This window comes from Herpailurus yagouaroundi, unplaced genomic scaffold (genome assembly GCF_014898765.1).
Source record: "Herpailurus yagouaroundi ecotype Mexico unplaced genomic scaffold, PumYag 202, whole genome shotgun sequence".
NCBI classification, from domain to species: Eukaryota; Metazoa; Chordata; class Mammalia; order Carnivora; family Felidae; genus Herpailurus; species Herpailurus yagouaroundi.
The window spans coordinates 7,292,110-7,309,111 of record NW_024412433.1 but is presented as its reverse complement, the minus strand read 5'-3'; the positions used below and the strand labels follow the sequence as shown (position 1 = coordinate 7,309,111).

At 38.6% G+C, this 17,002-nt stretch overlaps 1 protein-coding gene across 5 annotated transcripts in view; it reads left to right on the top strand.

Annotated features, from left to right (window-relative positions):
- Positions 1-17,002, top strand: part of GIGYF2 (GRB10 interacting GYF protein 2) — a 153,539-nt gene that overhangs the window by 53,382 nt on the left and 83,155 nt on the right. For all 5 annotated transcript variants that reach the window (XM_040450663.1, XM_040450660.1, XM_040450662.1 and 2 more), the window contains 2 exons: positions 11,211-11,322; positions 16,571-16,682. In XM_040450663.1, coding sequence (XP_040306597.1) covers positions 11,211-11,322; positions 16,571-16,682 — 224 coding nt within the window. The remainder of the gene's footprint in view (positions 1-11,210; positions 11,323-16,570; positions 16,683-17,002) is intronic.

The window sequence follows — 17,002 nt, the reverse complement described above, 5'->3', positions numbered from 1 at the left end:
TGTGTGTGTGTGTGTGTGTGTGTGTGTGTGTGTGTGTGTGTGTGTGTATATATATATATATATACATACACATACCACAGTGTGTGTGTGTGTGTGTGTGTGTGTGTGTGTGTATATATATATATATATATATACACACACACCACATCTTCTTTATCCATTCATCCATCAATGGACATTTGGGCTCTTTCCTTGCTTTGGCTATTGTCAATAGTGCTGCTATAAACATTAGGCTGCATGTGCCCCTTCAAAACAGCACAGCTGTATCCCGTGGATAAATGCCTAGGTCGTAGGGTAGTTCTATTTTTAATTTTTTGAGGAAGCTTCATCCTGTTTTCCAGAGTGGCTGCAACAATTTGCATTCCCCCCAGCAGTGCAAAAGAGATCCTCTTTCCCCACATCCTCTCCAACATCTGTTGTTGCCTGAGTTGTTAATGTTAGCCATCCTGACAGGTGTGAGGTGGTATCTCATTGTGGTTTTAATTTGTATTTCCCTGATGATGAGTGATGTTGAGCATCTTTTCATGTGTTGGTTGGTCATCTGGATGTCTTCTTTGGAGAAGTGTCTATTCATGTCTTTTGCCCCTTTCTTCACTGGATTATTTGTTTTTTGGGTGTTGAGTTTGATAAGTTCTTTATAGATTTTGGATACTAACCCTTTATCTGTTAGGTCGCTTGCAAAATCTTCTCCCATTCTATTGGTTGCCCTTTAGTTTTGCCGATTGTTTCCTTTGCTGTGCAGAAGCTTTTTATTTTGACGTGGTCCCAATAGTTCATTTTTGCTTTTGTTTTCCTTGCTTCCAGAGACATGTTGAGTGAGAAGTTGATGCAGCCGAGGTCAAAGAGTTTTTTGCCTGCCGTCTTTAGGATTTTGATGGTTTCCTGTCTTAATGTTTAGGTCTTTCATCCATTTTGAGTTCATTTTTGTGTATGGTGTAGGAAAGTGGTCCAGGTTCATTCTTCTGCCTGTCGCTGTCCAGTTTCCCCAGCACCACTTGCTGAAGAGACTGTCTTTATTCCATTGGATATTCTTTCCTGCTTTGTCAAAGATTAGTTGGCCGTATGTTTGTGGGTCCATTTGTGGGTTCTCTGTTCTGTTCCGTTGATCTGAGTGTCTGTTTTTGTGCCAGTACCATATTGTCTTGATGAGTTCAGCCTTGTTATACAGCTTGAAGTCTAGGATTGTGATGCCTTCAGCTTTGGTTTTCTTTTTCAAGATTGCTTTGGCTATTCGGGACCTTTTCTGGTTCTGTACAAATTTTAGGATTGTTTGTTCTAGCTCTGTGAAGAATGTTGGTGTTATTTCTTTTTTTTTTTTTTTTAATTTTTTTTTTTCAACGTTTATTTATTTTTGGGACAGAGAGAGACAGAGCATGAACGGGGGAGGGGCAGAGAGAGAGGGAGACACAGAATCGGAAACAGGCTCCAGGCTCCGAGCCATCAGCCCAGAGCCCGACGCGGGGCTCGAACTCACGGACCGCGAGATCGTGACCTGGCTGAAGTCGGACGCTTAACCGACTGCGCCACCCAAGCGCCCCTGTTGGTGTTATTTTGATAGGTATTGCATTGACTATGTAGAATGCTTTGGGTAGTATTGGCATTTTAACAATATTTGTTCTCCCTATCCAAGAATGTGGAATATTTTTCCATTTTTTTGTGTCTTCTTCAATTTCTTTCATAAGCTTTCTGTAGTTTTCAGTGTACAGATTTTTCACCTCTTTGGTTTTTGGTGCATGGTTCTTTACATGTTTTTAAATGCACAGATGTGTATAATGTAATGTAGGTGTTGCTACATTTGTTTCTGTAGTGTTTTAAGCCCTTTTGCACTCTTACCTGCAGCAAATGAGAGGGCTCATTTTTATGCAAACCCCCAGCTTTTGTTTTTTACATTTTGGCCAAAACATTGGCTGTGATAGTTGTTTTTAATTTGTATCTCACTAGTAACTAGTAGCTGGATCATCTTTTCATATGCTCATGGTCATTATGGTTTTTGATTTGCCCGTGTTTTGTCCATTGTTTTACTCGGTTTGTCTTTCATGGTGATTTTACAATTTCTTTATATACTCTGTATCAATAAAATCTTACGTGTTTTAAAATAAAAGGTACTCATATTCATTGTAGAAAATACAAAAAAGTATAAAGGAGAGAATCTCCCCCATAAACTCATCATGTAGAGATAATTACATGATAATTACTGTTAACATTTAGTATGTTTTATTGCAGTTTGTTTTCTTTGTATATCTTTAGTTGTCAAAATATACCAATACAGACTGAATCCAACAGCATATTAAAAGGATTATACACCATGACCGAGTGGAGTTTATACTCAGAGTGCAAACGTGGTGCAACATAAGGAAAATCAATGTAATATACCACATTAATCGAACCAAGGAAAAACCACTTGATCATCTCAGTTGGCACAGAAAAAGTGTTTGACAAAATTAATCACTTTTCTTGATAAAACTGTCAGCGACGGTAATAGAAGGGACCTTCAACATGATTAAAGGCATTTATGAAAAACCCACAGCTAACCTCATTCCCAGCTGTGGAAGACTGAACGCTTTTCCCCTAAAATTGGGAACAAGACAAGGTTACCTGCTTTTACTACTGATATCCAACATTGTACCAGAGCATTTAGGCTAGAAAAAGACATGAGAGACCTGTAAAAAGGAAGAGTAAAGGGGCACCTGGGTGGCTCAGTCAGTTGAACATCCAACTCCAGCTCAGATCATGATCTCGCAGTTTGCGATTTCGAGCCCCACATCAGGCTCACTGTTATTAGTGCACAGCCTGCTTTAGATCCTGTCTCCCTCTCTCTGTCCCTGCCCTGCTTGTGCTCTCTCTCAAAAATAAAGAAACATTAAAAAAATAAGAAGGAAGAGAAGAAGTAAAACTATGTCTATTTTCAGGTGACATGATCCTACATGTAGAATATCTTAAAGAATCCACATACAAAAAACTATTAGCACTAATAAATGAATTCAGCACAGTTGTAGGGGTCAGGATTGACATAATCTGCAAAGGGAATTATGAAAACAGTTTCATTTACAATAGCATCAAAAACAATAAAGTACATAGTTACAGATTTAACCAAGGGGATGTAAGACTTTTACATAAAACTACAAAATACTGTTGAAAGAAATTAAAAAAGATCTAAATAAGTGGGAAGCCATCAGTGTTCATTCAGCCTTGGAAGACTTAATATTGCCAGTCAATCTACTCTCGGTGCAGTCTCCATCAAAATCACAGGGGTTTTGGGGTAGAAATTGATAGGCTGGTCCTACAATTCATACAGAATTGCAAGGGACCCTAAATAGTCAAAATAGTTTTGAGAAAGATCAAAGTTGGAAGATTCATACTCCCCGATTTCAGAACTTTACTACAAAACTACAGGGATCACAACTGTGGTATAAGGATAGACCTACAGGTCAGTGGAATAGAAGTCCAGAAATAACACCAAATTGTTCCATATGCTGAGTTGCTTTTAAGAAGCTTTGTATGAGGATCTTTCTTGTTTCGCTGATGCCATAGCTATAGCATTTTTCTAGTACTTTTGCCATGTTCAGTATTTTTATTTTTTCAGATTTATTTACTTATTTATTGTTTGAATAAAGAATAAGTCATAAGTCACATGGTTTCAAAATAAAAATCTACTGAATAGCATGTAATAGGAAATCGCTTTCCCATCACTTCCCTCGGCCACCAGCATCTCTTTCCCAAAAGCAGCAAGTGTTAGCAGTTTGTTTTATATTTTTCCAAGTAAATATTAAATATGTCTTCCCCCTGGGCACGTGGACGGCTCTGTCTGTTAAATGTCCGACTTTGGCTCACGTCATGATGTCACAGCTCATGGGTTTGAGCCCCACGTTGGACTCTGTGCTGACATCTTGGAGCCTGCTTCAGATTCTGTGTCTCCTCTGCTCATACTTTGTCTTTCTCTGTTTCAAAAATAAACAGTCATTAAAAAAAATTTTTTTAAATGTCTTCCCCCTTTTATACACGTAATGGTATACACTGTGCATTGTTCTGCACTTCAAACATTGAGTATTTTTACTGAAAAATTCACTGCACAATCGGCAAAAATGTTCTTCCATTGTTTTAGTTTGTGTATCTTTCCCCAGTATAGTGAAGAGTTTTTTGAATGTTCGTGTTCATATATAATGTTTTGTTCTTGTCTTTGCCAATTTTTCTATGGATAGTAGTCTTTTTCTAGTAACTGCTTATGTGAGCTCACCCTGATCCTGCCTGTTAAATTTTGTAAATTTTAATTTTTTTAATTTTAATTTTTAATTTTTCAATTTTAAAAATTTTAAAAGTGCACTTAATGCCTTAGTATACCAGTTTTAATCTTCTGTGATTATCTTCCAATTTTTAAATGTATTTATACATACTTTTAATATTTTCTTTTTCTTTTTCTTATAATAATTTCCTAGATTTCTTACAGGCTAAATGTAAATGGGCCAGAAAAGCTTTTTAAGAAGTAGGGAGGAGGACTTGTTTCTGTTTACCAAAACATGATAGACTTTTAATCAGTAGAATAAGTAATTGAATCATCTAGAAACACCCTGTAACACTTCTAAGAAATCAGTATTTAGTAAGTGCCAAATAAATCATTTGAAAAATCAAAGATTATTCAACAAAATGCTATTGGGAACTGTTGGTTAACAATTTGAAAAAGAGTAAAGTAAGGTTTGCACTACACCTACCCAACAAAAGTATGTCTGGAATGACTAATGGAGTAAATCTTCTTTTGCTTTTATAATGGAAAAGTTTATCTTAAGGTGCTGTGGTCTGGGTATTATGATTACGATAACCACAGAAGATCATCAGGGTCCATTTCTGGACTCAGTTAAAACACATCATTTTGGATTCCTGACACTTAACTTATTTGAATCCTTTGTCTATAAAGTATGCTGGAGTAGGACAGTGCTTAAAGCAGGCAAAAGATTCACTAGCATTTTGATGTTGTCCTTTTGATGGATAGGCACTCCCTTCAGGGATTGTTTAGATCTTTGAAGACTAGAATTTTGCATATTGTTTTTTCACCCATACCCTCATAGGGGAGGTGATTAGTTCTAATAACCTACAATAGCTTTTTGTTGCATATGTTAAATTTCTTGAAGTTACCTGAAATAGGTATTTTATGTCTTTAAAATGCAAGTTAGTTTTGTGCATTCTCTTTTTGTATTAATGAATGGATGCGTGTATGTCTAAAACACAACTTGGAAAAAAATTTTTTAAGTTTACTTATGTATTTTGAGAGAGAACGAGTGAGAAAGGACAGAGAGAAGAGAGAGAGAGAGAGAGAGAGAGAGAGAGAGAGAGAGAGAGAGAATCCCAAGCAGGCCCCATGCTGTCAGTGCAGAGCCTCATGTAGGGCTCGAACTCACGAACCATGAGATCATGAACTGAGCCAAAATCAAGAGTTGGACACTTGACTGACTGGGCCACCCAGGTGCCCTGGAATGACATTTTCTTAAAACAAAATTGAGGGGCACCTGGGTGGCTCAGTTGTTTAAGCGTCTGACTTGGGCTCGGGTCATGACACTGTGTCATGATGTCTCCCTGTCTCCCTGCCCCTCCCCTGCTTGCTGTTTCTCTCTCTCTCTCTCTCTCTCTCTCTCTCTCTTTCTTTCTCTCTTTCTCTCTCTCTCTCTCTCAAAAATCAACATTAAAAAAATTTATTAAGAAAAACACAAAAAAACAAAATTGATGCTCAGAAATCTGGTCACTATTTTGGTTTGGCATTTCCCTTGAATACATTTATCAGTTTGAGAAGTGGGACTTTTTACATAGCTGCTACCTAATTTACATCGTTGTATTTTATTTGTTTATTTTTTTAATGTTTGTTTATTTTTGGGAGTGGGCGAGTGGGGGAGGGTCAGAGAGAGAGAGAGAGGGAGACACAGTATCTGAAGCAGGCTCCAGGCTCTGAGCTGTCAGCACAGAGCCCAGCCTGGGACTCAAACACACAAACTGCGAGATTATGACCTGAGAAGTCAGATGCTTAACCATCTGAGCCACCCAGGCGCCCCATACATTGTTGTATTTTATTTATATGATGTCAAAGGAAATTATGTATGCATTTTTGAATAGATAATAACATGTATTTATGTAAAAAATTCAAAAAGCACATATAGTGGGAAGCAATTATTCTATGAGTCACCCTAATTCTGCCTACTTATATTGTTCCTCAGAAGTAGCCACTGTTTCCATTTTGTGTTTCCTCTCAGTGGTGGTGAATATATCTGCACCTACTTAAATATCTGTTCCTGTAAAAAAAAACACATAAACCTAAATGCAGCATGCTATGCACATAGTTCTGTACTTCATTATTTTCACCTTTGGGTCTGTTGAGATGAGAGCAAATACTTCTTTAGCTTTTAATGTGTCAGACACTGTTTTAAGCACTTGTCATGTAATGGGTTAAGTGCTGGCAGCAGCCCAGGAGGTAGATGTAAATGTGGTTCCTATCTACTTTATCTAGATGAGGAAAAGGAGGTTCTGAGAAGTGGGTTAAAGGAATAAAAGTCAGTCTCAGGCAGTCTGGCCTTTCCATGCTCTTTACTACAGCTGTGCTTTTATCTTTATACATTCAGTTGATCATATGAAATTGCAGTTTTTGTAGGTCAGAAGTGGTTGAATATTAGCAATTTCATATGGATCAACCTAATAGAGTTGCCTCAGTTTTTAAAACAACTGCATAGAATTTCACATGAAGATGGCCTTGATTTTTTTTTTAATTCTTTTTTTTTTAATTTTTTTTTCAACGTTTATTTATTTTTGGGACAGAGAGAGACAGAGCATGAACGGGGGAGGGGCAGAGAGAGAGGGAGACACAGAATCGGAAATAGGCTCCAGGCTCCGAGCCATCAGCCCAGAGCCTGACGCGGGGCTCGAACTCCCGGACCGCGAGATCGTGACCTGGCTGAAGTCGGATGCTTAACCGACTGCGCCACCCAGGCGCCCCTTTTTAATTGTTTTTAAAAGCTCTGTGCTTAACGTGGGGCTTGAACACATGATCCCAAGAGCAGGAGCCTCATGCTCTTACTGACTGAGCAGCCAGGCACCCCTCATGATTTTTAAATTGCTCCCATCGGTTGATACTTAGGAGGTCCCCAATTCAATTTTACAACAGTACTGCAGTTAAAGATCTTTTTGCTTATGGGAGTTTTCACATGTGTTACAAGAGGAATTCTGTCAGAGGGTATAGACATCAAAAAAAAATTTTTTTTTAATGTTTATTTATTTGAGAGGGAGAGAGAGAGAGAGCCATAGAGTGTGAGCAGGGAGGGGCAGAGAGAGAGAGAGGGAGACACAGAATCCACAGCAGGATCCAGGCTCTGAGCTGTCAGCACAGAGCCTGAAACAGGGCTCGAACCCACAAACTGAAATCATGAAGTCGGATGCTTAACTGACTGAGCCACGCAGGCACCCCAAAGGGTATAGACATTTAAATATAGAACTTCCAGAAATTGCTTTCCAGAGAGGATAGAAGTTTGCATTTTCAGCTGCAGTGTGTGAGGGTGTAGGAAAGTATATGCAAGTTTCTTTGCACTCTATTGATGGGTACATTTGAGTTGTATACATGTTTGGTAATGTGTTCACCTGCATGGGATCCTGGCATTAATTAGTGAAGTTAGCTCTGAGCTCTTGTTTTTAAAAAAAAAAAAGAAAAAAATTTTAATATTTATTTTTGAGAGAGACAGAGACAGAGCATGAGCTTGGGATAGGCAGAGAGAGAGAGAGGGAGACACAGAATCTGAAGCAGGCTCCAGCTCTGAGCTGTCAGCACAGAGCCCAACATGGCACTTGAACTCATGAACTGTGAGATCATGACCTTAGCCGAAGTTAGAGGCTTAACTGACTGAGCCACCCAGGTGCCCCAGAGCTCTGTTATTCCAGTATTAAATTATATTAATCTAGATTTTGGGATGTCATAGCCTTGCTTAATTGTGTTCCCAGAGGCACTTCTTCCCCCGGTTGCTCTGTGCTATAAGGTAAGTTGACACATTTGTTTCAGCCAGTTTTTTAAAAATTATTATTAGGCACGTTTTTTAACATACAGCTTGAAATAAGTGTTGGGCATCATCCTGTAAATTTTAGTTACTGATTAGACCTTAAATCTTGAGTTTTGAAGTTACTTGATTATACGCTTATATACCTATGAAACTCAAAGGAAAAAAACTTACTTACATTATAAATTTCTAAAATTTATCAGAACAAATTGTAATAAATAAAATTCTGAGAAAGATAACTAATGAAGAAGGTAATGAGAAAATGACCCATAAATTAAAAAACAAAAAAATTCAGTAATGGGGGCGCCTGGATGGTTCAGTCGGTTAAGCGTCTGACTTCGGCTCAGGTCATGATCTCAACAGTTTGTGAGTTCGAGCCCTGCGTTGGGCTCTGTGCTGACAGCTCAGGGCCTGGAGCCTGCTTTGGCTTCTGTGTCTCCCCCCTGTCTGCCCCTGCCTGCTCACGTTCTGTCTCTCTCAAAAATAAATTAAAGAATTAAAAAATTCAGTAATGAAAAGTTTTTTAACCAGTTGCATGTTGATTTCCTTAGAAGAGGTATAGAATCACATTTCAGTTGATTTTGAATTGAAACTGCAGATGGGGACTTCACAGTGGAAACACAATTTGGATTTTAATTATTAGTTGAATCACAAGATTCTCTTCAACCAAACTCTTAAGCCTTGTTCCTTGTCCTTCCACTAGCAGGGTCCTTAGCTGCAGCCATGCACAAGTTACATTTTCTTCATTGTGCCATACCTCTGCGTGTTTGCATAAATGTCTGTTAGGTTCTAAGTATACAGAAAGTATTCTTGTAAGGATATATTCCAACATTTTCTGAGTTTAAAACTCCCTTGCAAAATTCTCCTTCAAATGCCCAGGATTTTTATATTTTATAGATTATTTTCAAGATTTTAAAAATTGCTTCTTGTTTTACTGTTTCCTAAGGCCTACGTATTGCATTTATTCAGAAGTGTCAACTAAACGTATATTTTGGCTCCTAGGCTTCCAGTGTTCCTTTATCTTCCCCTTTCCTGTTTCAAGGATTCCCACTCACTACTATCCCATTGTTTTTGACCCTATCCAAATTGGCTGTGGTTGCAAATGCAGGCTAATGACTAATTGGGATTTTGGTTTTTTCAAGCATGCTCTTCCCCTCCCCATTAAGATGGTTGATCTTGTTTATGTAGATTCTTATTTGGCCCTTCCCTTTTATTTATGATTCTTGTCATTCTATTAAATAATACTTGGTGCTACTAATTCACATTGGTGAGCAGAATGAGGCAAAAATGATCATTTTTCTCTTTATCTTGCTACTCTTGATTCAGACTTTTTGGTGACCATCTCTTGTTTCTACCTTTCACTAGTTAAAGAATCCTTTCAGGGGCATCTGGGTGGTTCAGTTGGTTAAGAATCCATTTCTTGATTTTGGCTCAGGTTGTGATCTCGTGGTTCATGAGATTGAGCCCCGAGCCAGCCTCTGTGCTGATAGTGGGGAGCCTTCTTGGGATTTTCTCTCTCCTTCTCTCTGCCTCTTCCCTGCTTGTGCTCCGTCTCTCTCTCTCTCAAAATAAATAAATAAACATTTTCCATTTTTTTGTGTGTCTTCTTCCATTTCTTTTATAAACTTTCTATAGTTTTCAGCGTACAGATCTTTTACCTCCTTGGTTAGGTTTATTCCTATATTTTATGGTTTTTGGTGCTATTGTAAATGGGGTTGATTTCCTTGATTTCTCTTTCTGCTGCTTCATTATTAGTGTATAGATATGCAACCGATTTCTGTACGTTGATTTTATATCCTTTGACTTTACTGAATTCACATATTAGCTCTAGCGGCTTTCTGGTGGAGTCTTTCGGGTTTTCTATGTAGAGTATAATCCAGTGAAGAAATGGGCGGAAGACATGAATAGACACTTTTCCAAGGAAGACATCCAGATGACTAACAGACACATGAAAAGATGCTCAGCATCACTCAGCATCAGAGAAATACAAATCAAAAGCACAATGAGATGCCATGTCACACTGGTGAGAATGCCTAAAATTAACAAGTCGGGTAACAATAGATGTTGGTGAGGATGTGGAGAAAGGGGAACCCTTTTGCATTGTTAGTGGGAATGCAAACTGGTGCAGTCATTCTGGAAAACAGTATGGAGGTTCCTCAAAAAATTAAAAATAGAACTACCCTACGACCCAGCAATTGCAACACTAGGTATTAAGTCAGAGGATACAGGAAGTGCTTTGAAGGGGCACATGCACCCCAATGTTTATAGCAGTGTTGTCAACAATAGCCACAGTATGGAAAGGGCCCAAATGTCCATCGATGGATGAATGGATAAAGAAGATGTGGTACACACACACACACACACACACACACACACACACACACTATGCAGTATTACTCAGCAACAAAAAAAGAATGAAATCTTGCCATTTGCAACAGTGTGGATGGAACTGGAGGGTATTATGCCATGTGAAGAAATAAGTCAGAGAACGATAAATACCATATAATTTCACTCATGTGGAATTTAAGAAACAACAGATGAACATAGGGAAAGGGAAGGAAAAATAAGATAAAAACAGGGAGGCAAACCATAAGAGACTCTTAAAATACAGAGAATAAACTGAGGGTTGCTGGAGGGGAGGTGGATGGGGAAGGGATGTGCTAGATGGGTGATGGGCATTAAGGAGGGCGCTTGTTGGGATGAACACTGGGTGTCATATGTAGGTGCCTAATCAGTGGGTTCTGCTCCTGAAATCAATACTACATTGTATGTTAACTAAGTTAAATTTAAATAAATCAAAAAAAACCATGAAAAAAATTTTTAATAAAATAATAAAGTATCTTTTCAAACAGAATTTCTTCTACCAAGTTCATTATGGTGCATATTTATTCTGTCTGCTTCTGGATACATACAGTGATTAGAGTTTATTTAATATTTCCTCACAGAACCTAATAAGATATAAGGCATTGGTTGTCAGTGTTTGTTGATCTGAAATGTTAATTTGAGATTTTCAGGTAAAATTAGGTTTTGGATCATCTTAGCATGCGGTGTAGTTATGGTTTCCCATTGTTTGTAGTAATTAGATGCCATTTTATAGTTGGAACGGGAGATGGGGTGAAGCAACATGCAGTTTTATCTGTTTTATCCTTTTTTTCTTTCTTTTTTTTTCGTTTTTGTTTTTGTTTTCGACAGAGAAACTTTTCCATGTCTGTTAATAGTGCTGCTGTCCTGCGATTGACAGGACGAGGAGGAGGAGGAACAGTGGTGGGGGCTCCTAGAGGTCGAAGTTCTTCAAGAGGGCGAGGTGAGCTTCCATGTGGCAAATGTAATAATGGAGGGAGAGGAGAGAGAAGTCACTTTAAACATACAATACTTGATTTTAAAAAAACTGCTTTTGACATTCACTCTGTGTTAAGTGTCTGAATATTTGTTTCCTGAATCATTTCTCGGCGTATCAGCTCCACACCTCCTGATTTGGAGCAGAAGAGGGTAATTCTTGAGCGTGAGGGTTCCTCGTTAACTTTGGCAAATCCCCATCCATATTCCTCATCCCCAGGGAGCCTTGCCCTTTGCCATAGCTCTGGGAAGTGCCTTGGCTGCTGAGGCAGCAGCTAAGTCCCCACAGGCCTTAGTGACACACCCTTTCTATATAAGGCCGTGTGTGCGAAGAGTGTCCCCAGCCAGAGAGAGGCTTTAGTAAAAGCCCTCTGTCTCATCAGCGCCAGGGCTCTTTTAGAGGGTAGAGCAAAAAATAATTATGTATCAGTCAACTTACTTAACCTATGGTTTTATAGATTTGTGTCTCCGAAGAATTATTTTGTTGATATTACTTGTTTTTTCGCTGTCTGTTCCTTGTTTTTTATTCATTGATTTTCTGCAACATGAGGCCATTCTGGATGTTTTCAATATAAATATTCAGCATTTACCTCTTGAGTTGGTTAACTCATCGCAGTAGTCTAGACATCTCTTGTAATTTTTGAAGAAGTGCTTCAGAAGTGGAAGAGTTGGGTATCTGCAGAGCCAGAGGCCACTGTCTCCACATATCACACCACCCAGGTTGGTGTGATTAAGGGTGTGGAATATCTGGATTCTCTTTTTCTTAAAGTTGTGCCTTATGAATAGAATAATTTATACTCAGCCTTTATAGAGGCCATATTAAGTTCTGCACTCCTGTGAAGAGGACACTTTCGGTAGTCCATTCCGAATGTGGGAATGCAGAGCGCCTGGGTGGCACAGTCGGTTAAGTGTCTGGCTTTTGATTTCCGTTCAGGTCATGATCTCACGGTTCGTGAGTTTGAGCCCCACGTCAGGCTCTGCGTAGAGCCTGCTTGGGATTCTGTCTCTCCTTCTTTCTGCCCTTTCCTTGCTTGTGCACTCTCTCTGTCTTTCTCTCTCAAAATAAATAAGTAAACTTAAAAAAAAAGTGTAGCATGTGGGAGCGCAGGGGTGGCGAATAATAATGGGGCAGCTAAAGCTCTCTGCTTGTAGGCCACGTACTGTTAGCAAGGTATACGTGGTTTTTCCTTCTGAATTTGTCAGTTTCCAGAACGGTAGTTTTTAACCTGGGGATTTGTTAGAAGTACTTCTGCAGTCAGATCCTGGGTGGTGAGATTTAGGCATGTGTGTGCTTCAAAAGCTCCCCATGCCATTCAGCTTCTCACGTGCAGTGAGGTTCCGTTGGTCCAGAATTCACCTGAGGTCTTTGTGTCTTGGTGGTGTGGTGCAGTGGTGATGTGGAGATGGCTCTGGGCTACTGCTTGGGTGTTGCCTATGATTTTCTTTGGTAGGCTGGCAACAGGGGGAGGTTGCACTCAGGTGGCTTTGCCTCCAGTGCTTTTTAGGGTAAGTTGTACAGAGATGATTATTCAAGAAGGGTGGTCCACAAGCCAGCACTTCTGTGAACCTCAAGTGATCACCAACTTTGTGTGCTGTAAATACACACCAGTCTCTCTAAACAGTCTTAATTTTTTTTTTTTCAACGTTTATTTATTTTTGGGACAGAGAGAGACAGAGCATGAACGGGGGAGGGGCAGAGAGAGAGGGAGACACAGAATCGGAAACAGGCTCCAGGCTCTGAGCCATCAGCCCAGAGCCCGACGCGGGGCTCGAACTCACGGACCGCGAGATCGTGACCCGGCTGAAGTCGGACGCTTAACCGACTGTGCCACCCAGGCGCCCCGACTAAACAGTCTTTAAAAAACTCCATATTGAGAAACAAACTGAAGGATTGGTAAATTTCTCCCTGCTTTCTGATTCTTTCAAGTGGGGGGTTATCGCATAGTGTCCTACATTCAGAACTTAAACTGGGCATGTGCAAAAAGATAGATACTGTGAGAAAAGCAGTGACTTAATTAACATTGATGTGAACAAATGGTACGAAACTGGTCAAATGAATGAATTCACTTTGTAAGAAACATTTTTAGCATCATTGTCCAAAATGTGATTTCTTTTCCGATGATTTCATGAGATCATTAATCTGGTTTTGTTTTCTTTAGTTAGTACTTAATTTTAACTTGTTGGTTAAGTGATGATTATTATGGCTCCCCCCCATGGGCAAAGCTAACGTTAGATGGTTATTTTGGCTCTTTTTAACTTGAGATTTTTTTTATTAAAATATTTTATTTATTTTTGAGAGAGAGAGACACACACACACTCACACACACACACATACACACACAGAGTGTGAGCAGGAGAGGGGCAGTGAGAGAGGGAGACACAGAATCCAATGGAGGCTCCAGGCTCTGAGCTGTCAGCACGGAGCCCGATGCGGGGCTTGAACTCATGAATCACGAGATCATGACCTTAGCCTAAGTTGGATGTTTAACCGACTGAGCCACCCAGGTGTCCCAAACTTGAGGAGATTTTGATGTGAAAACCGACTGATGTCTAGACTTCTAAATATCGGGAACTAGTAAAATTTAAACAAACAAATGGGTGGGGAAACAGTGTAAAATGTCATCTTTCTATTTTACCTGGTTAAGGTGTTTAAGAGTACAGCAGATCCACACAGCTGTCAGCCACTTGTCTTTATCATCGTTTAAAGGAAGTATATTTTAATCCCCCAAAAGAATCGGGTGAAATCTCAGACAATAGGACAGTCCTTTGAATATTTAGCTGTGTGAGAGATTCATCATGTTATGTGTACTTGCTGCTGCTTATATGAGAACTGTATTTAGAGATGATTATGGTCCTTACAACTGGTAAGCTCTAGAATCTGATTCTTTTTATGTGTCTCCTTATAATAAGCTTTAGTCTAATAAGGAGGACCAGTACCAGTGCTAGTTAACTTGGCAGAAAATATTTTTGTCTGTGGTTTGCTTGTTTTTCTGGCAACCTGAAGGCTTTTTTCATATTCAGGTTTCTAAAATAAAATACTTTTTCAAGGTGCTTGGTACTTATTGGTTTACTGAGAAAATTGTCCTCTTCAGAAGAGGGGACTTTCTTACACCCCAAGAATCATCATTGCAGGAGATCCACCCCAGTGTTACATAACACTTGGCATTATACTGTTTTAGGATTTTACATAAAATGTATACATTTGCAGTATCTTATCAAAAGCAGGGATTCCTAGCCTGTGGGTTGATATTCACTGGTAGCCGTGTTATTATAAGGATATTATCGAATGAGTAATTATGTTATTATAAACGACTGGGAATCTGTATGTGCATCAGGCATTGTCTAAACACTAAATTATATTATTATACACATTTGATACTGTATTTCAAGTAACATGCACCTTTTTGATTAATAGAATGCAGATACTATTTTTTAAAAAATGTATACATTTCCTAAGGAGAGAGGTACTGAAATGGGAAACTGGGGAGTCGACGTTATGTTGATACAAAGTTAGATTGACTGGAAAGTAACTTTTAGATTATTACATTTTAAGCCTAGTCTCATTTCCATTTTACAGATGAAGAAATGTGGGTTACCTGGACTAGTTATGAGGGGTACCTTTCTGTGCATTTCATAGTAAGGTTACATAAAAGTACAAGTATATTCTGAGTCAGGTTTTCATACATTATAAGCAGAAAGTAGAAATCCTATGTGGATATTTGAAATAATTATTTAACTCACTTGTATTTAGCTTTGGAATGCATTCTTTCGTTCATAATTCATCATCATTTTGTTTTGGGTGTTTTTACACTGTTAAAAATGGTGAGCTACGGATGATGGGTAATATTTTATCTAAGTACAGCTCTAAACTCCCCACCCTTTTCCAGTTTTCTCATCTGTGTGTTGGATACAAATGGTGCGCATTAATTGAGAAAACCTCACATTGTGCAGAAAGTATAAAGCTAAAACGTTCATATTGCTTTCTGCCCCCAGAGCACCAGTTGGATGGATGTTCCTCCTGATCCCAACAGCCATATAATTTATATAAGCGGAGTTATTTTTATAAGTATTATTCTGTTATTCAACAGAATAATGTAGATTTCTTTTAATGTCAGCGTTTTATCTTCTGTGGCTTCATAATGTTCTACTAAAATTTAATATTATCAAAATTTATTTAGGTTATTTCTGGTGTTACACATTGCAGTGAACATCTGCATATATATGTATTTGCATGTTTGTGTATTTCTGTTAGGATAAATTGTGGTTAGAATCGTTGAGTCAGATTTTGATAGATCTGACCAAATTGACTTCAGTAAAGACCAGTTTACATCTGAACATTTAGAACCTCTCAGTCTCTGCATACAGCACATTCTCACTAGCTCGGGTTCAAATTTAGTCCTGATGTTTTTCTTCCTTGAAGACTTGAGCAAAGGGGAAAGAGTGCTTTTGTTGGTGTAGAACATCCTTTACGGAGTTAGTTCCCAAAATTGATAGAGTTGGCTATATTAAATTATCCTTTCTTTTTTTTTTTTTTTTTAAGTTTTTTTTTAATGTTGATTTGTTTTTGAGAGACAGAGACAGAGCATGAGTGAAGGAGGGGGAGAGAGAGAGAGAGAGAGAGAGAGAGAGAGAGAATCCAAAGCAGGCTCCCAGGCTCTGAGCTGTCAGCACAGAGGCCGAAGTGGGGCTCCAACTCATGAACTGTGAGATCATGACCTGAGTTGAAGTTGGACGCCCAACCAAGTGAGCCACCCAGGCGCCCCTTAAATATCCTTTCTGTGGAGTTAGATAAATTATATTAACGTTTGTGCTTCACTTTTGTATATTTTATCTGCTCTCTTCTGAAGCTCCCTAAATCTTTCATTTTTGTTGAAAAAAATCCAATAAAAGGTCCAATTTGTAGTAATAGTTTACCGATCTTCTTAGAATTTTACTGTTAAACTTTTTATTAAAGAACTTAACGTTGACACTGTTTCTTATTCAGGACTGGGACTCTTAACACCTGTTTTCTAACTTGTTTCTTTCAACCTCCTGTGGTCTAGCCTCTTCAGTGCCATTATTGGTCTCTCAGGTAAAGATCCGTCAGGCCTTGCTAAATGTTTAAACATAGACATCCTCTTTGTGTGGAGACAGAACTTCAAAGATTAATCGTTGGTGTTGAATATGTGTCAAATATTGACATCTGAGTATCATTTTTTCTGTTTTCTTATTTTCAGGCAGAGGCAGAGGTGAATGTGGTTTCTACCAAAGAAGCTTTGATGAAGTAGAGGGTGTCTTTGGTCGAGGAGGTGGCAGGGAAATGCATAGGTCACAGAGCTGGGAGGAAAGGTAACTAAAAGATCCAGATCTTGGCATAAAGACTTCTTGGTGTAAAAAAATTTTTTTTCTGCTTTCTCCAGAGGAGACGTTTCTTTGTATAGTTATAAGATTTCACTTAAAAAATGCTTTTAATTATTGAGTATCAAGATGTATGTTAGAAAGTTTTAAATGATCCTTATTTAATGAAAGAAGCATTGGAGATAAATAGGTTAATATGTTAGTGCCAGCATGGATATTTCATAGTTAGTCAGATTTGTTATTTTATTAGTGTTCAGAGGGAGGCATTGACAATTGACATTTTATTTTTTGTTGCTATCAGTCAAAGCATC